Here is a 25197-nt window from a genome sequence, read left to right as displayed (position 1 = left end):
TTCCCAAAGGTTTCGGAAGCACTTACACATATGAACAATCGTTTAGGTGCATATGGAAGATTAGAGGTGATTATAACCCTCTTGGAAAATAGCAGAAAGTAATGGACTCTGAGGCCATACCGTGGACTTTACACATATGGGATCCACTTAGGTCTCTACATATTGAACCCAGCCCTCTACCGGTTCTCACGGATTCATAAAGTGAGGGCCTGGTGCCGGACGCTCCACCACATCTGGCTGCCAAGGGGATGGAGGAGCTTGGCAGGGTCTACGATATGGACTATCTGGAGCGGTTTTAGCAAGCCGACCTGAAGCCGGGGGCTCTCAGTGGAGCTCTCACAGGAAGATACCGGCTCCACACGAAGGCTATATAATCTAGCTAACATGTTGGGGGTCGCCCAGCCCGCAGCTCTACAAATATCTGTCAGCGAGTTGCTCTGAGTGCGAGATCAGTTGCGGTTTGGAGCTCTTTTAGAAATTTCAGATTGTGACCACCCTTGTGCAGGTCCCTCAGTGCTTTAGCCTGAAGAACCTGCAGTAAAGCTGTAGCGTGTAAGGCGGAGGCTTCTTCTCCACAGGCCATATAAGCATTGTCGGACAGGCCAGACAAGTACCTACAGACCTGGGAGGGGAGGCATGGTTCACCTTGCCGGGACGAGGCAGTATTAGGACACAACTGCATTGCAGCCAACCGCTCCACCGGGGGAAAAAGGTGCCATCCACAACCTGGTAAACCTGTCATGCACCTCAGGGAAGAATAGCACCAGGGCAGGGTGCTGAGAACTAGCACAGACCATCCCGAAGAACCAATCATCCAACCTTGATGGGTCGGGACACTGTGGTGGTCTCCACTCGAGCCCTACCCTCACGGCGGCCTGGGAAAGCATAGCTGTTATTTCCAGATCTGATTCAGGCATTGCTACAGTTCTGGAGGACAGCAGCGCAGCCGAACCTTCCTCTCCAGAAAGCTCCGGCTCACCCTCTGATGCAGCAATCGACATCTGGTCATTTGGAGAAGCGCCAAAAGATACTGCTGGTATGCTCCTTGTGGAGGGCCCAGCACGTTCCATTGGCAGCTCAACTGGTTGCGGTGTGCAAGAGGAGCGATGGTCCCCCGAGGGTTGGTTCCCTGGAGGGTTTGCCATCACTTTTACCCTCAGATTGCTCATGCTACTGCCTGAAGTAGCCCCCGCCTGACTGCCGCCATGACGAGAACTAGATCGAGGCAGAGGCAATGAAGCTCTGGCCCTTTGAGGAAATGGAGCTTGGTAACGACCGCATCCAGAAACGCCCGGGTGATACATTGTCTATAGCAAGACCCACATCGTCTTTATAAAGATGCACCGTGAATGCACTTTTAGGGAAAAAGCTATTTTAGTGTGCTGAAGCACACAGGGGAGATGGCTGCCTGCAACACAAACAGGGAGTAGTGCAGCCTGATGTGTGCAATCCACTTGACACAGGAAACCATCACTGCTGACATGCCGTACCGCCAACACAAGAGCTCTCAAAGAGTGTGCTGAACTCATTCAGTCTTCTGCTCTCAGTAGAGTAGTCAGGAGCAGAACGATGTGATCACTCAGCTCCGAAGTGAAAAGCTGAAAATGCGCTGCATCTACTGCCTACTTATACTCACGTTATGATCAGCAACAACTGGATGCAATCTGCATTGGCTCGTTTAGTTTACACTCAAAGTAGATTGGTCTCTCTAAGCAAGATCCCAATTCATCGGTCATCCTACATGACATTGAGAGTGACCGAGTGTTTCAGCTGTTTTTGTCTATACTATGAAAGTCAAAGGGATTCAAAAGTGTTAGGTTCCATAAACGAAATGAAAGTGACATAAATAAATCCAAAACTTCTGAAGCAATCTCTTCATGTGATGAACACTCCTTATTCAGTGTAAATCAAATATGGTGACAGGTCAGTAACACCAAACCAGACTGTTTCTTATGTGTCATGATGTCATGACACAAGAACCAATGAGATGTGATGTTAACGATGTATCGCTATATTTGATTTGGACTGCAGTTGTGCAAATGAGTTTTATGCTACCTAAAGATACCTAAATATAAACTATTTAGCAATTACTTCATTGCTTATATTGACACTATATGTAAACTATCCTATTGCCTAGCACTAAACTGCTAAATGTGGACAGTTAGTATTCCAAACATTAACATCAACCACTTCTATAAAGTTGTTTTAAATGTGTATTGTGAGAAGTGTTAGACAAATAAAAAATAATTCAGGCCATTTAATATTACATTTTTATAACATTGTCAAATGTATGTCTACATAGAATGAATTTATCTTTCATGCAAAGATCATGTAGTGTAATTTCATACCTAGAGGCTGTGCCCAGAGCCGTGATCCAGGCCTGGAAGATGCCCATGAAGAACGAGAAGGGGTTTTTCCGTACAATTGCAAAGTAGATGCATGGCAGGAATATGGCACCATGGATGATCAGACCAATAATAACCGTCACCATGTACATTCCCAGCTGCCGGCCCACCACCTCCAGATCTTTGATAGAGATGATCTTTCCACAGATCAAGCAGGCGATGCCAAAAGGAGAGTACCTATAGAGTCAGTCCATAATGTGAGTCCATCGATATATAACTTATCATTACTGGACTTTGTAATCAGCTAGAGGACATAAAAAGCACAACTGACCACATGATCATGATAACCAGCTTCATCACAATCTCATTGAGTATGTTGAAGAAGTCAATCATGAGCTTAGCTTTCTCTCCCATCTTGCCCATGCAAATACCAAAGGCAATGAAGAATCCAATTATACCTGGAACATAATGAATGACAAAGATATCAATCAATATTTCAATGAAAAGTGAAGGAACTATCTTTAGATATCTGCAAGTATGGCCGCCCTACCCAGCACGTTCATTCCGCTCTTGTACTGGAGAGATTTCTTGTCTTTGAAAATAGGTGGTGGTTTAGTGGCATTGGACAGATAGTCAGTGCTGTTGGTGTCATCAAAATCAGGCTGAACTTCTACCTTCTTCACGACGGTCTGGATCTGTGCATTTCAACATCACCTCAATCAAGTACACCAATTTATTCTTCCACTCCCACTTTATATCAGATGTCTTTAGGTGAAATGCACATTATTAAATTAAACATTTAATACATCTATAATAACATGCAGGTACTTTAAATGTAAATACAACTAAAGTACTGGGATTGTTGATTGCACATATATTGCACAGAATTCTATAATTATTTCCGCTATTAATGACACCATAACCTAAATTGTATCATAAATATAATTTCACACTGAATCACCAAGAGAATGTGAAAACAACATGAAGATAATATTTTGAATATTTCATTTGGCATAAAATGAGCAATTACATACTATAGCCATTCAACATAACAGTATAATTTTAAGCCAGGCCTAAATTGATTGATTGATTTTACATGAAACATATTACCACAACTAATAATGTGAGTGTATTAAAATAATAATAATAATGTTTCTGCTCCTGATTCAGTAAAATTAAATTTCTCTAAATCTGTTCTGATGAAGAAACAAACTCATCTACATCTTTAATGGCCTGAGGGTGAGCACATTTTTAGCAAATCCACCTTTTGGGTGAAATATTTCTTTTAATGACCATACACTATAAGGCGAACCAAAAGCACAGCTATCATAATTATTCCTAACATGTTAAACAGAAAAAATGTGTTCAAATTAAGAACAACAGAAATTTGTATATATTACACAATACTGTATGCATACTGTATAAAATTTGTAGTTAAAATCTCCTGATATAAAGTGAGTCTGAACATTCCCTGTGGAACTCTTACCTGCTGGAAGCAAGCCTGAACCAAGTTCTCAGGGAAGAGGTTTCTGATAAGGTCAAAAAATGCATCAAGACTGGAAACCTCATCATTCTGGGCTCCTTCTCCTAGATTCTCCTTGAGTTTTGGGTTTCCGGGGTGGATGAGGAGCACCAGGATGACCCCCAGCACAGCAGCAATGATAGTAGTGGTCATATAATAAATCATGGCTCTGGTACCCAGACGACCACTTGACTTTGCATCCAGGCCAGCGAGACCTTAGTTAGGGAGACATGGCATATTATTTTACACAATCATTCTGTCATATTCACAACTCAAAAAAAAATAATAATAAATTGCAGTGCCATTATGTATTTTAATATACAATTGTTTTTTTTACCACTCTAGCTCAGTAAGATACAGTTAGGTCCATATACATGTATATTGTGGACACTGACAAAATTTTCATAATTTCGGCTCTGTAAGTGACCAGAACAGAATTAAAAATAAAACAATAAACCAAAAATATAACATAAAATGCTTAGGAATTACAACCATTTTTACACACAGTCCCCCCATTTTTAGGGGCTCAAATGTAACTGGACAAATAAATGTAATCATGAATAAAATGTTCATTTTTGATATTTTGTTGAGAATCCTTTGCAGGCAATGACTGCCTTGCGTCTGGAGCTCATGGACATCAGCAGAGATTTGGTTCCTCCTTTGTGATGCTTTGCCAGGCCTGTAATGCAGCTGACTTCAGTTGTTGTGTGTTTGTGGCTCTTTCTGCCTTTAGTTTTGTCTTCAGCGAGTGAAATGCAGCTCAATCGGGTTGAGATTATGGCCACTGCAGAATATTCCACTGTTCTACCTTCAAAAACTCCTGGGTTGGTGGAGGAGAGTGCTATTGCAGAGGCTACAACAACTACTTGGAGTACCGTGGCTAAGACGTGGCTTTTTAGCTCTAAAGGTCACCAGAATCTGCATGCTCTCGATGGCGCCGCACACGGCTGCTTCAGTACTTGGCTCTCCAGTGTTTGTTCTGTTTTTGTTCGTTTTTCCTGTTTTTTGTTTATCAAACACGATCAGTTTCACCAGGGATGAACTGCTGAACATTTGGCAGAACACACCACGGAATCTTTTACCGGATTACAATTATTCGGATGTTTTACTGAACATTGTTATCGGCGGAGCAGCGGCGCTGATCAAACGCTTCAGGACGCACAGACGGGGGAAGCGAGCTGGCGTTCTCGTCAGACTCAGGCAGTGCGGATTTCGAACGCCGTTGCCTAGCATCCATCTGGCAAATGTCCGCTCTCTACTCAACAAAATGGACAAAATCCTTCTGCTCTCCCAGACAAATAAAGATTTCCAACACTTAAATCTCTCAGCTTCAAGAAAACCTTTCACAATGATGCCATTCCAGACAGCGCGCTCCATCTGCCCGGCTTTCGGCTGTTCAGAGCAGATTGCGACCCAGAATCAACGGGGAAATCGCGCAGCGGTCGGACATGCTTTTACATCAATGAACGGTGGTGTACAGATGTAACTGTGTTAAAGAAGATGTGCTGTTCAGATCTAGAAGTGCTCTTTGTTAACTGCAAGCCGTTCTATTTGCCGCAGGAGCTCTGGGGCTGTCTGATCATTGCCTGGTTCATCTTATACCAACCTACAGGCAGAAACTTAAATCTGCTAAACCTGTAGTAAAGACTGTAAAGAGATGGACCAACAAAACAAAGTGGGCTTTAAAAGCCTGTTTCGACCTCACTGATTGGAGTGTTTTTGAAGCTGCTACCACAGATCTGGACGAACTCACAGAGACTGTAACATCCTATATTAGTTTCTGTGAGTACATATGCATTCCTATCAGGACTTATTTAACATTCAACAATGATTAGCCATGGTTTACAGCAAAACTCAGACATCTTCGTCAGGCCAAAAAGGATGCCTACAGAAATGGGGACAAAGTCTTGTATAATCAGGCCAGGAACACACTGAATAAAGAGATTAGAGTGGCTAAAAGGACCTACGCTAAAAAGTTGAAAGAGCAATTCACTTCCAATGACTCAACTTCAGTGTGGAAAGGGCTGAGAGCCATCACAAACTACAAGACACCACCCCCCTGCACTGAGGCAAACCAACAACTTGCTAAGACCTGAATAAGTTTTATTGTAGATTTAAAACCCCCACACCCATTCTGACCATCTCCCTACACAACTGTTAACACTTCCTACAATCCCCTTCTCCCCACCTCCCCCCGCTCTTCAAATCAGTGAGGATGATGTGTGCCAGGTCATCAGGAAGAACAAAAGAAGAAAAGCACCAGTTCCAGGTGGCGTTACACCAGCCTGTCTGAAAACCTGTGCTGACCAGCTGGCCCCCATCTTTTCACAGATCTTCAACAGATCTCTGGAGTTGTGTGAAGACCCTTCCTGCTTCAAACACTCCACCATCATCCCCGTTCCAAAGAAACCCAAGATAACAGGACTTAATGACTTCATACCTGTGGCCCACCCTTCAAGAACTGTATACATCCAGAGTGAGGAAAAGGGCTCAGAAAATCACTCTGGATCCCTCTCATCCAAGTTACCCCCTTTTTTTGAAACTTTTGCTATCTGGCTGGGCGCTTCAAAGCCGCAAATACCAGGACAGCCAGGCACAAGAACAGTTTCTTCCCCGAGGCAATCTACCTCATGAACAGTTAAATGTTCCCCACTTATGCAATAAAAATGTGCAATATCCTTATATTTATTTGTTACCCCTCCATCCCAGTACATCCCTGCATCTCACTCTATTCTATTCCATTATCATCTATAGCACAACTGTTCATACAATTGATTTATTTTACGATTTATTTTGCAATATTTTTATTATTATTATTTATTTATGTATTTTTTGTCTATGTGTTGTTTTTGTCTCTGTGTACTGGAAGCTTATGTCACTAAAACAAATTCCTTGTATGCGCAAGCATATTTGGCAATAAAACTCTTTCTGATTCTCATTCTGAAGAGAGGCAGTCGTTGGTTACAAATAGCAGCTACGGTGCACGAGAGATCCAAGCCCCGGGGGGTCAGACCTGCACAGTGGGGCCAGAGAGCTGGCATCATTGGTACTGGTCCGGGTAGTAGCATTTATACTGTGAGGACTAAATTGGTGAGTGTTTTTGCCACAAAGTTTATGCCGGAGCTAGATGCGGATACACTAACAAGCTATTTGCACAGTAAACTTGGCCGTAAGTTCATGTGCATGAAGATAGACACTGTGCAGAGTCGATATAGTTCATTTAAAGTTATGGCGGAGTGTGACGACGTGAGGGAAATGTACGACCCGGACTTGTGGCCAGAAGGTGCATTTGTGCGGCGCTTCTATGAAGTCAAAGGGCGCTACTGAAGATGTTAAGGCAAACGCGATTTAACACTCACTCTATCCCATTAGGACAAACTGCTCATCGTTGACAAACTGTTTGAGAACAAAGACATTTTATGTGTACAGGAAACCTTCCTCCCGAAACAAGATCTAGATTTCTGGAAAGAAGTTATGAATGCTAGTAAAATTCCTCTGCCCTCTAGTGTTGAAAGGGTTACTAGATCTGAAAATATTGCAGATCTTTGGAGAAAGCATTACAGTGACCTATTCAGTTGTGTTATAAGTGACAATTTCATTATTGGGAATGTGTCTTTTAATAATGAGGTTATCAAGGCTGAGGAAGTAACTTTTGCTATAGGAAAATTAGTTCTGAATAAATCTTGTGGCCTAGATCAAATCACAGCAGAGCATTTGAAATTTGCTAGTCACAGACTTGTTGTTTTATTGGCCTTCTGTTTTACTGGAATGTTGATTTATGGCACATTGCCCAGTTCTATGCTTTCTGTTTTGCTGGTACCTGTAATTAAAGACAAAACAGGGAAAATATCTAGCATAGAAAACTATAGGCTTATTTCCTTAGCCAGTGTGATGTCTAAGGTATTAGAGATAATATTACTGGACTGATTTCAGCAATATGTTATTACCAATGATGAGCAGTTTGGTTTTAAAAGTAAGCATGGGACTGATATGTGTATCTATACACTGAAAGAGGATGTGAGTAAGCACAGAAAGCAGAACTCCGCTATGTGTCGGTGCTTCTTAGATGCCTCCAAAGCCTTTGACCGCATTAATCATGGAAAGCTATTTGTAAAATTACAGCAGAGAGGGGTTCCCCCATACCTAGTCCAGGTTCTGCATTTTTGGTACACACACCAAACAATGCAAGTTAGATGGGGCACGACAACATGAAAGGCATTTTAGTAACATGGGGTTTGACAGGGTGGAATATTCTCACCCATGCTCTTTAACCTTTATATGGACGATCTTACTCAAAGCCTTAAAACTGTAAGACTGGCTGCATGGTGGGAGAAAGACTTTTGAACCATCTACTGTCTGCAGATGACCTAATTGTAATGTCACCTTACTCTGCTGGGCTGCAACAGTTGCTTAGAGTCTGCTCTGACTATGGTGAGCAATATGATTTAAAGTTTAACACCAAAAATAGTGTTGTTATATTGGTGAGGACAAAGGAGGACCATAAGGCCGTGTTTCCCTCTTTTTATTTGGCTGGACAGGAGTTATCTGTGGTGAATAAGGTCAAATATCTTAGAAGTGACCTTTGTGACGATGACATTCAGAGACAGTACTGTAAATTGTATGCACAAGCTAACAAGCTTGTTCGTAAATGTAGCATGTGTACTGATGATGTCAAAATAGCTTTGTTTAAAGCCTATTGCACTCCACTGTATACTGCCCCCTTGTGGTGCAGTTCCAGTAAAGCTAAGTTTAACAAGTTGCAGGTTGCATACAATGATGCATTGCGATTCTTATTAAAAGTCCCTCGGTGGACAAGTGCCAGTCAGCTTTTTGTTCAGAATCAGGTGCCCATGTTATATGCTGTTATTAGAGATTTTGTGTATAAATTTATAAAGCCACTTGAGGCCTCTAAAAATGAAATTATTGTGATCTTAGAGAAAAGCACTGTTAGGTACACCTCTGCACTTTGGAGGCACCGGAGAAAGTGCTTATATGGACATTAGATGTAAATTATTTTCTTGTTGTTTGTTGTTGTTGTTATTCATGTTGTATGCTGTTCTTTTCTTTTTCTATATGGACCTTTTTGAGTCTGAAATAAAGATATCATCAGCTAAACACCAGTAACCCAGTGCCACTGGAGACATGCTCATCATCACACTGCTCCATGTTTCACAGATGATGTGTGTGCTTTGGATCCTGAGCTGTTCCAAGCCTTCTCCAGACTTTTCTCTTCCCGTCTCATTCTGGTACAGCTTGTTCTTAACTTCAGCCATCCAAAGAATATTTTTCTAGAAGTGGTCTGGCTTTTTTTTTTTGGCGAAGTCTAATCTGTCTTGTTTGCAGCTTGTGGTGAAGCCTCTGTTTGCTCTGGTGAAGTCTTCTCTTGATTGTAGACTTTGACAGAGACACGTCTGGCCTCCTGGAGAGTGTTCTTCTCTCGGCTGGATGTTGTGAAAGGGTTTTTCTTTACCATAGAGAGGGTTCATTGATCATCCCGTGGATGTCCAGGCCTTTTTATGTTTCTGAGCTCACCAGTGCGTTCTTTTTTTTTTTTTCAGAATGTACCAAACTATTGATTTAGTGAATCCGAATGTACCTGCTAGCTCTCTGATGGATCTGTTTTGATTTGAAGCCTATTGTCTGAGATCCTTTAACCACATGATGTGGGTTCATAGCAACAACTTCCAAATGCAAAAGACACACTTAGAATCAATTCCAGACCTTTTACCTCCTTAACTGATGTAGAAATTACAAAAGAATAGCCCACATCTGTCCATGAAATGGCTTCTGAGCCAACTGTCCAATTACTTATGGTCCCTTGAAAAAGGTACATATTAAGGAGCTGTAATTCCTTTTAATTAACTTTTTAGTGTAAAGAGTGTACACTTTAAGCCCATATGCATTATATAACTGTAACTTGAATATGTTTTGGTCAGCAACTAAAATAATAAAAATTGTGTGTAAAAATTGTGTGTCCAAATATATATGGGCAGTATATAAAGATGTGATACAAAAAAAAACAAAAAAAAACCAAATCTTCTATATGTCTTTTATGTGAACATCAAATATGATTGTTTTAAATCACACAGTCAGCATCACAGAGATATGAGTATTGTCTGCTGGATATCTATTTAATTCCCACCTTCTACTTGTATTCATTTGTTCTCCCCAATTTTAATTTCCTAAATGGCTATCAGGATTAGTAAAACATTTTTTTTGCACTGCCCTATATTTTGAGCATGAATGGAGGAAAGCCCATTATAATTATCATTATAATTTTAGATAACTGTATAATTAATATTAATTAATTAGGGCAAACCCTCAGAAAAAACACAGGGTGAGCTATTTTGTGCATGAAAGACATAACCCTCAATAGACTAGAAACAGTAGACCATTTGCAAATCAGTTCTTGTGGGTGCCTTTAAGTTTGCACGTGTTTTTATAAACAAAACTTAGTAAATCTGCATTTGTGCATTTATTTATTTATTTATCGGAGCAGTTGTGGCCTAATGGTTAGAGAGCCAGACTTGTAACCTGAAGGTTGCGGGTTCGAGTCTCAAGTCCCGCAGGAATTGTCAGTGGGGGGAGTGAATAACAAGCGCTTTCTTCCACCCTCAATAACTCATGACTGAGGTGAGAGCTTTGAGGAAGGCACCGAACCCCCCACTGCTCCCCGGTGCCGCAGCAGCCGCCCATTGCTCCGGGAGTGTGTGTGCACTTGGATGGGTTAAATGCAGAGTACAAAATCTGAGTATGGCCACATCACTTCATTTATTATACAGATGTCAACTATATCCTGAATATGTCACTGAAAATACACTTTAGGGACCAATTCTCACTATTAACTAGTTTCTTATTAGCATGCATATTACTAGCATATCAGCTGTTTATTAGTACTTATAAAACACATATAAATAACCTAAAAAACATTACACCTAAGCTTAACAACATTACTAACTATAAGGCCTGATAGTCAGCAAATTTGGTATTAGTGATGCAGAAGTCATAGTTCATTGTTAGTTAATAAGAATTGGTCTCTTAAATAAAGTGTGTCCTTCAGTTTATGAGCAGATACTTATTTTAATTGTTCGTGCAGTTATTATCGAAGTCTAGACAACTACTGGCACTACTAACATCACTCAGCTAACTTAAACAGGATGTTTTACTGTGTAATACAGCAGACATCTGTAATTGAATAAGATATATAACATTCTAACCATATCAATATAAATCCCCCCCCCCCCATCCTACTTTTGACCTTTAACCTCCCCTCTATCTCTATCTCTAGCTCTATTTTTTTCTGCAGACCTTGGCTGCTTGAACTTGAGACAGTCTAATTCTGTGTTTTATTTTTGAGACTACGCTTCATAGGTGACATGATCACACGAACAGTCCAATATAGGGCACAACCAATGGCCTTTCTTGACACAAATTCTAATCACTGATCACTTCTCTAAGTTTTAAATACAGTAAAGAACTAAAGCAGAAGCAATAGCAAACAGAATCTGTGAGACGATAATCTTAAAAAGATGGAACACGGCTCTTCTCACGTCACTCTACAGCAGTAGATTCTGGCTTGATTAAATGAAAGGCATTAGCCCCCTCTGTTTGTTAGTATAATATAACACAGCCAGGCATAAATTATCAGCAGAATTAGTTGTTTGTAGTTTCACCAGTGTATTTAACATTTCCAATCTTATTGTTGACAGCTTATTAAGATATGAAGTGTGTGTTACCTGTGATCAAGCTGGAGATGATTAAGGGAAGGATGAGCATTTTTAGCATCCTCATTAGAATATCTCCAGGGAAGGCAATTACCATCACAATGTTGTCATCGATCGGAGACGCCACACGCAGCAGCATACCAGAAACAGCTCCCAAAATCACACCTATGATGGGGAAAAGAGTGTTCCTTCTGTTGGAAAATACTCCTGAGCATACTTTAAAGGTATACAGTATATTAATATGTGGCATTATGCAGTTCCAAACAAATAAATCATACCACCCAGTTAAGGCTGTCTGGGTTATGGGTAGGAAAACGAAAGAGTGTCTTATTGAGTCTGGGAATGCAGGTCCAGATAGTCATACAGGACCTTTTCAGATATTGTGTCAACTCGAGTGAAGTCACTCTTCTGCCACCACCTACTGTACAGCACTAATACACCCCCGCTGAGGCACTGCGCTTTCTGCCTTGATAATCCTAAAAAGAAGCTTGTTTTTTAGATCCTGAAACACACATAATCACACATGCATCACGCTCGCCCACACAGGATCTCTGCACGGAAATACTATCTGCTATCCACACCTTCCAAAGACTCCAGAGGAATATATTCACCTATTCAATTACTTCAACAATGCAGTATAAAAATAACTTCCTGTTTTCGCTCTGTATCCAACAGTGCTTCAGAAATATTCATTTCCCACAATTTATCATGCTTAATTTGAAGTTAAAATAGTACAGAATATAAATCCTAAAATGTACTGTCACCGCCCTCTCCTGAGCCTTTACTGTCCAGATACCATCAGACCATGCTATCTTTCTCTGTCTGCTGTTCCCTTTCCTCACGCTGGAGTGTTGAAGAGCACTCACCCATCACAGTCAGCGTGAGCAGCAGGTTCTTGCACATCTTCTGACATATTGTTCCCCATTTGGAGCTTGGCCTCGCCTCGATGGGCTCCAGGTGGCTTTCGTGCATCCTTACCTCCACGTGCTTCGGCATGATTCCAGAACTGCAGAGAGAAACAGCCAGAAGAGTAAATAAGTCGGTTCATGGCATGAACATGTGATCGCTGTGACAGTGTTTCAATGTTGTGTAGCTCTCAGCACGTGCTAGCAGAGACCAATCATTCGAGGCATCCTCAGGTTCAAATGTGGCTCCATGCATCTCATATAGATGTGAGAGTCTAGAGTCAGCCAGAACAGAAGGATGAAAACTGGCAGGCTTTGCTCCCAGAGTCAACCTGAGAAATGGCTTGATTCTAAAGATCTGCATCATTCATATCTATCATCACAAACTGTTCCCCCTTATGTAGCTTTCTGAAAAGACATTTTATCAACAGTTTAAGTTCAAATATCTTAGATCCACAATAGGATGCATACTGTCATACTGTCGTTTTGGGGCACAAGAAAATGTAAAAACTGCACTCTCTCTGATGAGGGGAACGTCCTCTGCTGCCCTTTGCAGAAGAGAATGGACTTCCCATCCTGGAAAAGGGGTTTCCTGAGCAGATATCACAGTATGAGTTAGGGTTGTGCCAATAGACGTTAGTATTGTGTATCGATGATAGCAGATGTCTTTGTCGATAGTCAAGATGATATTAGGCTCATTCTCGTATTAATGTATTAAATTATAACAATAATAATTATTATTTTTATTTGGCGAACTATTATAATTTGGCTATCAAATTGCCTCGCTATTTCACTTTAGCACTGCATTTCATGCACACGCACACAAATGAAGATTAGAGCCGGTGAAGGAGTCTCCAAGCACTAACAGACGTAGCCTATATCGTCTGCAGATATAAGGTATTTCACTGCACTTTAACAAGTAATCTGAACGGCCTGTATATGTGTAATATTTTAAACAAGCCCTCACTAACTGAGTTTAATGCCACTGTTATGTTAGAATGCATCTCATTCTTGTTTCTGTGGCGTATCATCCATCACTTCAATACAACCTACTCCAAAAACGTTTAATAACTTACCCATCATAAAAATACAACTATACAACAAATATATTAAAATAAATCATAAAAATACTTTATATTTAAAGTGTTCGATTATGTCCAATATTAGTGTTAAACTGTTGGTCTTTAAATGAAATCTACTATTGATTTTCACCGTTGACTGATTTTGCAGAACATTTAGACTGATAACTTTTGTGCGCAAATGCGTCAATTTTGTCAAAGGACGCGCGATATGACAGTTGTGTCCGACTATATGTGAACTAGCTGTTTTAAATATAGTATTTTTATATTTAACGTTAGTTTATCAGTATGTTTGAAAGTATATTTTTTTGATTATTGGTGATTCTATAGGCTCTCTCTCACGCACCTGCGCAGTTTAAAACACTTAATAGTTATTCTGTAACAAGAACAAAGAGTCTCTCTCTTGATAATATCGTGTATCGTTGATCTCACGGGCTGACGATTTGAAAAATGACTATATCGCCCAACACTAGTATGAGTTACCCCTTTGAATATCACCAGGGTTCACTTGAACAGAATGATGTAACCATGATTTACAGTTTAAATCACCCGGTCGGACACATTCTCTGATGACGGCCAAGAGGACAGACAGGAGAGTCAATGCCTGCCAGGACATCCACACTGACGGCTTCAGTCCTCACAAATCATCACAGATGATAAATCACATACAAAGAGACTTTCTAAAAGCCATAGATTGCACACAAAAGAGGATTTATTCCACTTCCTGTCGTAGAACAACAGGCTGAGAAAAACTGTGTGCACTGAAGACATAAAAAAACTGAAACAATAGCTCAAATGGAGAATACGACAAAGCTTCTTATGTTTGTTGATTTAGTGTTAGCAGAAAAAGCAAGTCAAGCAATGTACAACATCAAATGATACTTTTTAATAACAAGATACATATAATCAACAATCAGGCCTAAATATGGCAGCTCCACTTTGTCTTATTTCAAATTGTAGGGCTTTTTTTAGGTTGTTAGCAGTAAAAAAGTAGGTCCTTAAATCAAAAATCAAGCAAGTTTTGTCCATGATCATCCAGAGATTTTGTCAGATATCAGCAGAGTTTCAAATGAGCTCTACATATCTGTTTAATCCACATATTGACATTTAAGCAAACATGTCTTGAAATAGATAAACAAACTCATACTTGCACATGACAAATGGACATGTAGAGCTTGCAAATGCATTAGAACCGCTTCTTCTTACAGACACGACACGACGGTGTTCATGTTGGCTGATCATGTGTGATCTTATGTAATTACACATTTTTAATTGGATGTGTATTTAAAGGAGTTGGCAGCATGGGCACATGTGTTTGTCTTAATGAGACAATCCTGGTTTCCCTATGGGAAGATCTCCTCACCAGCGTCAAGGAACACAGATGGAGATCACAAAGATCTTATACCATATATCATCAAAACGGAAATGCTTATTTAACAGAATGTAAAGAATGTATTAAATTCATGACAAATACAAGCACGGCAAATAATGATACTTCTATTAGACCTGTGTGGCTTATTCTTCGAGACTAATTCTACCCGCCAGGCCTCCGAGGAGCAGCAGGACGGCTGTCCATTAGGCACATGAGGACCGTCCTCACTCTGATACACTCTTTTGCTTAGTGAAGATGAGGAGAAAGAGCACACAGATTGCTTGAGCAGATAACACTAGCAACGTTCATGTGTTAGACACAGAGCCGAGCCAAGACATCAGGGACCTAAGCGGCTGCGTAGGGCCCCTGTGTGTGGCCACCAGGGGGCCCCCAAGAGTACATGAAAAAAAGCAACATTAAATATTTAAATCATTTATACGTATCATCTTATTATTTCAATAGCTATGCATCATGCAGACACAATAGTGCTGTATGACAGATGTATGGATTTTATTTATTCACGTGCCGTTTCAACCTGATTGATCCCACGATCTCAGCTTGTGTCCCTGCCTGCTTCCGTACATCTGCAACTCAAGCTAGTGAAGACAGGGCCCCGCCTGCTAACCACAACATGTCCAGTCAGATCCACGTCAAAGGCCTCCTGATCCCAGTCAAAACCCTCTCTCTGTTCCTCTCTGGAGGAATGAGCTGCTAACCTCCACCCAAACGTTTCTAGAAGCAGGTGTCCCTGCTGACAACACTTAAAGGGATAGTTAACCCAAAAATGAAAGCCATCCTAGCTGTGTATGACTTTCTTCTTTCAGGCGAATACAATCAGTTCCTTTTTTGGTGAACGATCCCTCTGAAGGTGGGGCAAACGATTTTTCAAAAATGCTTTAGAAAACTGATTCAGCGCGACTAGCAAAACAAACTTGTAGCCAATGAGCAGTAAGGGGCGTGTCTACTCATGATGCGGAGGAGAGAGCGTTCAGTGCACAGGACAGACACTAGCCGAGCCGAGTGACAGAAGGATAGAGATGACGGATAAAAAACAAAAGAGGAAAACATCTGCAGAACAAAAGACGGCTTAAGGCAAGAAGGACCCGTGTAAATATCGGATCAGTTTTCCAGCACTGGAGAGAACTTAAGGAGTGGAAGACCTGCGATCGGATGCCAAGGTTGCTTTGTTTCTTCTCGATAGGTGAGTAACACCGTGTCCTCACCACAACAGCTAAAGTCTGTCTACACTGGACGCGACAAAGCGACCGTTGAAAATCATTTGAAATCTGTGTCAATACGTTATGAATAGAACGCAGCAGCAGTTTTCTGTCAGGGATTTCTCGTGTCGTACCGCACCACATCCAGTATAGATCATATATATATATATATATCTCTATGGTGTAGACAGCATCACTGATTATAATGAGTTTCATAGTATTTTGTCGCGCCACGCCACTCACGTCTGTTGTAGACACGGTGTAACATTGGTTTTGCTTTGTTTCACAGAACTAATCGTTGCCTGGATTGCGTACATATGTGTGGGGCGGAGCTATCAAAACAGGGACGAGACCCTTTTGGGGCGGGGCGTGTTTGTTTTGGTGATTTCAAATGTCAACATTGGCTACCAGAAATCGCTTACCCCACCTTTAACAACTCAAAAACTTTAAACCAGTGCACTTCCACACATACACAAAATCCCTCTATTTATTCCCTGCATTTCTCTTCTGCTCTGGCCTTCAAACCACTTTTCAACAATGTACAAAACAGGCAGAGGAATATAGAATGATCATTTTATTTAACCCCCCAACTGTCACTCACATTTTTGAACATAGACTTGAAAGTGCACAATCCAAATGTAATTTTTATTTTTTTTTACCGCCCCCAATAACAACAAAATCGCCACACACCTAAAAACAAAACACAACACACGTGAAATAAAAATAGTGTTTCGCATATAAAAAACACCAATCAAACAAAATAAAAAAAAAAAATCTCTATGTTTAATGGCAATCATGCCAATCAGATCTGAATATGCTAAGGTATTGCACTTGAGGTTATGTGTTTTTTCGACAGTTTTGCTGTCTTCAGAAATAGCAGGATGGTGTGTTATGTGAAAGGACGAGAACAGAAGGCAAGCTGGCAGAGTTTTAGGATGAGTACTGTGTGTGTGAGTGTGTGGGACTGACAACAGCTCAAACAATAATAAACAGAGAGATGATCACCCTGTTTCAGTCTTTATCATCCACTGTGAAATTTTTGGGCTGCTGAAAAGTGTAGATTAGACTTGTGCCGATATTCGGTAATGCGGTATTTCACGGTAATGAATATGCACGATATTGTTATCGTGGGTACTTCTAAATACTGTGAATAGTTATATATTACAAATTATTTCGAATTTGGAATGCATTTTAAGAATACTATTCACATGAACTGGTCAAAATGCACAACACCGCTGTATGCTGCTTGAAGCGTGCGCTCTGATGTAAACAAGCACGTAAGAGAAGCACATGGAGGAACACGTGAGAGACGCCTGAATGAAAGCACATTCACTCCCAGACAGCAGATGGCGCTAAACTGCAGAAAATGCAGCCCTTACCCTGGAAACCCCATAAATAAAAGCAGCTGCTACTTTCTAAAACATATTTAAATAATTTTAAACAGCCATTCAGATTGTTGTATTTGCTATGGTGTTCATCACAGAGCCAAATATTAAATATTTAAACTTAATAGGCTATTTAGTTTCTTTTTTTTTTTTTTTTTTCATTTGAATCTGGACTACAACATGCCACAGATATTGCTACAGACATTGTTTGAAAGTGTTTTGATTCTTTATTGTTCATTCACACTTTACATTAGGGCTTTACATTAGTTAACATAAACTCCTGAACATTCATTAATCTTAGGTATTCCAATATTTAATAACATGTTGTTAATTTAATAACACGTTGTTAAAATCATTGCAACTGGGTTATTTAATGAGCTAACATGAACTAAGACTTGTACTTTTTAACAAAAATTAATAACTTCTCTAGCAAATGTAGCTATTGCTCTTTGTGAATGTTAATGCATTAACTAAGGTTAACTAATGAGGTCTTATTGTGAAGTGGAACTTATTAGTCTTTTTAGTTTCTTTTGCACTTTAATCAGTGTAAAACTTTTAACTTTATATATTTTTTCTGTATTGCTTTATTGTATTTAAATGTTCAGTTATTTTTGTTATAAGAAAAAAGTTATTGAACCTGTTATACTGTATTATGACCACTTTTTTTAAACTGAATTTCAATACTGTGATAATACCGTATACCATGATAAAAGCATTAGCAGTTAATCGCAACAGGAAAATTTGAACTCGGCATATCCCTAGTGTAGATCCATTTATTTTCATTTGAATTTATTCTTAGAATCAGTGGCGGAGCCAGAGGGGTGTCCAGGCACGGCCACCCCAGGTGCCACCCCTATAATAACTATGCTACTATTTCATTTTCTTTGTTTAATCATACTGAAAGAAGCCTCTATTTTAGCCGCGAAATCAAGGATGTGATGCGTCTGGTCTAGTGTTCCGCATCGTGCTTCATCACGTCTATTTCCACAAAATGTTAAATCAAATCTTACAAAAAATAAAAACATCGCAGAGCAGCGAGGACACAGACAATGAGCTGACAGACACAACACAGTAGGAAACAAAGTCTCAGCATTCAAAATCTTCATTCAAATTTTATTAAGAATTTCTCATGATAAATACAGTTTTGGAGTTTTTTATTAGCGTGATGGATCATGCGCTTCCGCTTTGCCTCAAGTTCAAGCGAAGCAGGAGTGCATTCTTATTAGCATGAAATAAACACTGAATGAACATCCGATCCATGTTGAAAGCTATGTGTATCATGTAATCACTCAACGAGTGTTTCAACCGCGGAAAGACAGCAGCTAGAAAATATGAACAGCAGAAAATACACTCACTAGTGTCCATAAACTAGTGAGAAAAATGTAATGCAAAAATTACATTTACATATTTACTCATAATTGCCTTTTTTATTATAATTAATAAAAATGTATAGATATAACGTTATTATAAAAATGGTCTAATATGAACTTGTATACAAAACAATTGTCAGGGTTCCCTGTATAGTTTAGTTTAGAAAAATTGAGAAAAAAAATAAAGTGTGCATTACCAGTAAAAAAGATTTTTAATGTTTTTTTTTTTTAAGAATTCTCTTCTGCTCACCAAGCCTGCATTTATTTGATCCAAAATACAGCAAAAGCAGTAATACTGTGAAATATTTTTACTATTTAAAATAACTGCTTTCTATTTGAATATATTTTAAAATGTATTTTATTCCTGTGATTTCAAAACTGAATTTTTAAGCATCATTACTCCAAAAAAATAATCCTTCAAAATTCAGAACAGAAATTTAAAAAAATACTATTAACACCAAAAACACATAATATTTCAGGTCTCTTTGATGAATAGAAAGTTTTCAAATCTTTTGTAACATTATAAAAGAAGAACAGCATTTATCTGAAATAGAAATCTTTTGTAACATTTTAAATTTCTTTATCATCACTTTTGATCAATTTAAAACATCCTTTTTAAATAAAAGTATTAATTTATATAATTCCTATTTTTTATGCCAGGTTGGAGTTATACACTGATTTTCTGTCATGGACCTCCTGAATTAGAAACAGTAATTACTGCCGCATGCTCAGTGTTCATGTGCATGCTTACATGTAACTATATGATAAAAAATAAAGTCAAAAAAAGAAATACTCCAAAATTACTGAGTTTAAGACAACAGGCAAATCTCCATATCATTTTAACAGTGTGCCGTGGCTAGCATGCCGTCCACCCGCTGGACAAAAGGTAAAAACAGCACCAGGCTCAGATCTGCCATGTCTCGTCGCTGTGAACTTGAGCTAAACTCTAGCGAATGCACCTTCAGGGCCGCCCTCACACGCATAAAACTCACAGAAGCCACCAAAAATACACATGAGAGTAACATTCATTAACAAAAGTAGAGACTGTATATTGGATACATCGTCTAGCCCACTGAAAGTTAGCACAAATATAGCTGCATCATATATTCAACCGGTTGATCATCTATACCATAAATGTGCCATCATCCCAGCCTCGGAAGAGGAAGATTCTTCTGACACAGGATACTAACCCTGTCTGACAGCTTGAAGATGAAGATCAAGAAGAAATGCTATTTTCTTTTTATTTATTTATTTATTGTATGGATAAAGTGCAACTATAGTGAATTGTTGTATGTTGAGCTGCTCTCTTGATTGCTCAAGACAAATTTCTCCTAAGGGAGACATAAAAGATGAACTAAACCAAACTAATAGGCCTTACAATGAACTTTTTTTTTGGATACTTCTACTCAAAGCACTTCACACATAACGGGAAATCCCTCAGCCATGCTGTGAGTACAATCAGAAATTTTGATCAAATATTATCTGGCATTCTGGTTAGATCAAAGTGCCCTGTATTCTTTTGTTCTGCTTAATTTAATATGTGCATTATGTCAAGAGTCCCTCCAGTCCTGAGGAAGGAGCTATTAAAACACATTCTCAAGCCAGACATCAGCTGATCATGATTTCATGACAATGTCACGGTCTTCCACTGTCAGGATTTCACTTATCCTGGAAAGATGACAGACTCTGCGGAGTTTAAATTCCTCTCCAGGCATCGACACAGGGGGAATGTAGAGTGTGTGTGTGTGTGTGTGTGTGATGTAACTCATTGCCATGCCAAAGGAGGCCAGTGAAAGGTATTCTCTCTCTCTCTCTCTCTCTTACTTGGCCAGGACCATGTGAAGTTTCCCGGCTACCCATCTGAGGGCTTTTGTCCTACCCCAGAAAAGTGGCAGTGCCCCCTCTCACTCCCCCGGGCAAAGACTTGGCTTTAATCTGGCATGGAGAGGATGCCAGCCCCATTCAGCCCGCTGATGTCATGCATATGCCCACCGTGGGAGAGCAGCGGATGGACCCGCAGGGGGCGAAGCGCCATTCTCCTCTCACTCAGTCCGCTCTCTTTGGGGATGAATCACTCTTTCAGGAATGGCGGCCCGCTGTGAGGCACAATTGATGGCGATTATCCCAATTTTATGCTACCTTCCAGAGGAGAAGATTCTCTCACTGACTCTCTTTCTTCCTGTGTCTCTCTCTCTGACAGCTATTACAACCTTTTGGCCCTTCTTAAACCACACACACACACACACACACACACACACACACACACACACACACACACAGAGACAGAGCTCTCCTCAAAAGCTTAACATAATAAATGGATAAAACTGGAATGAAAAATAGATTAAATTCACACAAACATCCCTCACCGCAAAAGATGTTTACATCAGTAATCTAATGATTTGTACAATATACATGAGTGTATTAAACTATCTCTTATGCAGATGTCTATGCAGTAAGCTGATCTAGTATTTCATGCTCAGATTGCTATATTTACAGGAAACATCATTATCATAGTGTCCTGCGGTGACATAAGCTCATAGCGCGCACACACACACACACACACACACACACACACACACACACACACACACACACACACACACACACACACTGTCCGGGGTCAAGACTCGGGGCAACAGTGAATGTCTAGACAGAGGTCAAATCCTTGCTGGAGGACACACACAAGGACATACACGTAGTGTACATTCCCATCAGGTCAAAACGAATAGCAAGGACAATAAAGCATTTACATTTTAAATAATGAATCACACTAACAATGCAATTCAATACCAATTTTGTCTTAAAACATACCAATTCAAAGCATATTGCCTAATAAAGTAGGAAACACAGGGGGGAAAGTAAGCATGACTGAGCACGTATCAATCACAAGAATATTCCTGATTATTAAATGGCTCTCTCTCGATTCTGATTGGTCTGTGTTCATATTTCAACTTAGTTTACATATGTAGCAAGCGGCCGTGTAATAAATACGATAATGCAATAACAATAAATGCTGTTATTGCAGAATAAATCCTTTCAGTCCCTTCACATTATCCCTTACTTTTTGCCATACTCGTCGTTGGTAAGGTTGTAGAGATATTCTAATACAGCAGAACTGATAACACTTCAGAATACATAAGTAATTGTAAGTATTTCAATTTGAATTACTACTGCATGCAAATTAAACTGTAAAAAAAAAATAGTAAAATACTGCTCTGCAACTTTTTCTCTTGCCTTTCTTATCTGACACTCTTGTCTCAAGTCAAGTCACCTTTATTTATTTAGCACTTTATACAATACAGATTGTGTCAAAGCAGCTTTACAGTATTAAACTGGAAAACAGTGTGTCAAAAACGCATATTTCAGTTAAAGTCAGTTCATTAACATTGATATTTACATTTTAATAATTTAGCAGATGCATTTTTCAAAAGCGACTTACAAATAGGGACAAACAGAAACCAACAAAAGAGCAACAATATATGGTGTTTGGTATATGGTATATATAAGTGTTTATTATTATTATTATTTTTTTTTATAAATTAAAAAGAATAAAAACTTGACAGAAAAAAAACAGAATAGATAGAGCTAGTGTTTTTTATGTATATATAATGCGCTGTTCACTTGCAGAACACAAGCTTCTAGAGGCACATTAGTCTGAAGTGGTGAATTTAGGTAAAGAGGTGCAGAGTCAGTGGTGGTTAGGGATGTAACAATTCACTCAACTCACGATTCAAACAAAATTAGATTTAAGAAAAATTATAAATTAAATGTGTCCTTTCATTATTGCTTGGACAAAATGCTGCATGTTTCTTTGTGAAATTAAAATATAACACTATAATAATATACTAATATATCACTTGCATATCATTCAGTTTTGATTGCTTCCATTGTCCTCATTTGCAAGTCGCTTTTGATAAAATGTAAATATAATGTAAATGTAAATAACAAAAGTAAATTGAAATTTTAAAACAAGCCGCAAATCAGATAAATAAGTAACACAAATAAAAGAAATCTTTTCATATAAACAAAATAAGGCTTTGTCTGTGCTCTTTTCATTTAAAATGAGAGGCAACCACTGCATTTTAATCATGATCCAAACAAAGATGCTGCATACATGCAACATGAGCAGTTTTTAATCTAAATTAGATTAAATTTGAAGCAAAAACAGAATGGTTTGACCAGTTTTGTGAGACTATACATAAAAAATATCTTTATGAAACAGACACAGCAGACGAGCTGAACGAGACGCAGATCCACTCTCTGCCAGCAGGTGGAGCTTAAAGCGTTTCCTTGGTTACCGCTGTAAACAAAGCAGCGCTGCACTTATGAACTTTAATATGCTTTATACAGAGACAAGATGAAAAGAAAAAATACCCCTCAGACATGCATCCATATAAACGCCTACCGCTAATTTGTTTAGCATCTCAACCGATTTGAATCGTCACATATTTGAATCAATTTTCAACCGGTTCGTGGTTAATCGTTACATCCCTAGTAGTGGTTATCAGTGGCTTTTTGCAAGCAGCTATTGGTAACCAGTGCAAATTGATGAACAGAGGTGTGAAATGCACTTTTTTCGGCTTGTCTGGTTTAGTTCATCATTGATCCAGTGATGTAATCATCCAGCTCAGTTCAGTTCTCTTCAAATACCATCTGTGCAATCACGCCGACAATACTGCCAGAAATGAAGGGTCCCCAACTAAGCAAGCCAGAGGAACCAAAACTCCACTGGAGACAGAATGGAGAAAAAACCTTGGCCCAGTCGGGGACAGTTCTCCTCTGGCCAGAAGAAACCAGCAGTTTAATTCCAGACTGCAACACAGGTCAGACTGTGGAACATCACTCAGAAAATCCTTCCAGTTATTCCTAATGAGCTGATGATCTGAATCAGCACGACACACAAAATGTGCAGAGCATCGGTGAGAATCGGTGGAACAGCATGAGAAATGCCCCAAGTCACCTACCAATGTAGACGGTTCTCCACATACAATATATAAATAACCGATTTATTGTCATTTCTGTACTGTTATTTTTTGTGGGAGCTGTGAGGTAAAATATAAACACATGAGCGACCCTTATGTGTGCTCGATCAGTGTGCATGGGCGCACTCTCATTGTGCAGGGAAGCTCAATCTGGCTGTAATGAGCCAGTGATTAGGGAATTCTGGGTTGTGCACAGGTTTCCCATGTGAGCTGTAATGATGTGTTCACAAATCATTCTGGTTGAAGGGTCACCAGGCTCCCATTCATCTATAGTGAGCGCACAGAGAGGCGCTGCAGGGGCCAGGGACCGTTCTATTCCCTCTCTTATTCACATGCTTTGTCTTTCTCTTTCTCGCTCATTTTCTTTGACTCTTTGCTTTATTCATGTCTTAATTTTAATAACTCTTATATACTTGTTTGTGTTTTGTCAGATTCCACCAAGATTTTCTACAGGAATATTCCAGGATATTTTCAATATAATGTTTATGAGGTGACTTGTGCTATACTCTGGAGTGTTAGCAAAGACAATTCCCGCATTTGTGTGAATTTAGAAACATCTTTTAATGGAAGTCTAGCGCACACAACAAATAAATGTCTCAAATATGCAACTACAGTACGACAGTACCACACCATCAAAATGCTTTGATAGTATCAATTACCACTCCTGTCTGGGTAATTTTGTCCAATCTTATTACACCAGTACTGCATAACCAGACAAGATGCATTCCTCACCAGATGATGCATAAAGTGCATTCAGATGCATGAGGTGTTTTAATATGAATACAAGATTTAAATACTTGTGGAATGAGACTTTAGCCATTGATAAGGTAAATTAGGCTAACTGAAATAGCACCGGCCTGTAAAAACATCTTCAGGACCCAAAAATGCCTCAGACTTCAAACCTCTGTATTTCTTGCTTATATTTACATTTAATCATTTAGCAGACACTTTTATCCAAAGTGACTTACACATGAGAACAATAGAAGCAATCAAAACCAATCAAAGATCAATACAACAGTATATAAGTCGAATAAAAAATAATAATTAATTTATATTATTAATATTTTTTAAAGAATAGAATAGAACAGAATAGGTAAGTTCTAGTATTAGTTGGTCAGGTGCTGGTGTAAAAGATGTGTCTTTAGATGTTTTTTTGAAAACGACTAAAGACTCAGCTGTTCGAATTGATATTGGGAGGTCATTCCACCAGCTGGGCACACTGCGATTCAGGAACAATTACAATTTAATCACATTTCTTCTACTCTGGCTAAAGTGTGGGTCTAGAAGATGATAGGA

The 25197-nt window shown here is 39.3% G+C and overlaps 1 protein-coding gene across 2 annotated transcripts in view; it reads right to left on the bottom strand.

The window, feature by feature from the left end:
• The window catches only part of LOC109080625 (excitatory amino acid transporter 2-like), a 50792-nt gene that overhangs the window by 18006 nt on the left and 7589 nt on the right, over positions 1-25197 (bottom strand). For both annotated transcript variants that reach the window (XM_042753648.1, XM_042753649.1), the window contains exons 2-7: positions 12458-12597; positions 11604-11756; positions 3832-4082; positions 2896-3040; positions 2677-2803; positions 2349-2582 (exon numbers count right to left, since the gene is read on the bottom strand). In XM_042753648.1, the coding sequence (XP_042609582.1) occupies positions 2349-2582; positions 2677-2803; positions 2896-3040; positions 3832-4082; positions 11604-11756; positions 12458-12587 (1040 nt within the window). In that variant the 5' untranslated portion in view covers positions 12588-12597. The remainder of the gene's footprint in view (positions 1-2348; positions 2583-2676; positions 2804-2895; positions 3041-3831; positions 4083-11603; positions 11757-12457; positions 12598-25197) is intronic.

Source organism: Cyprinus carpio, chromosome B25 (assembly GCF_018340385.1).
Source record: "Cyprinus carpio isolate SPL01 chromosome B25, ASM1834038v1, whole genome shotgun sequence".
Classification (NCBI taxonomy): domain Eukaryota; kingdom Metazoa; phylum Chordata; class Actinopteri; order Cypriniformes; family Cyprinidae; genus Cyprinus; species Cyprinus carpio.
This window is presented reverse-complemented; position numbering and strand designations above follow the sequence as displayed.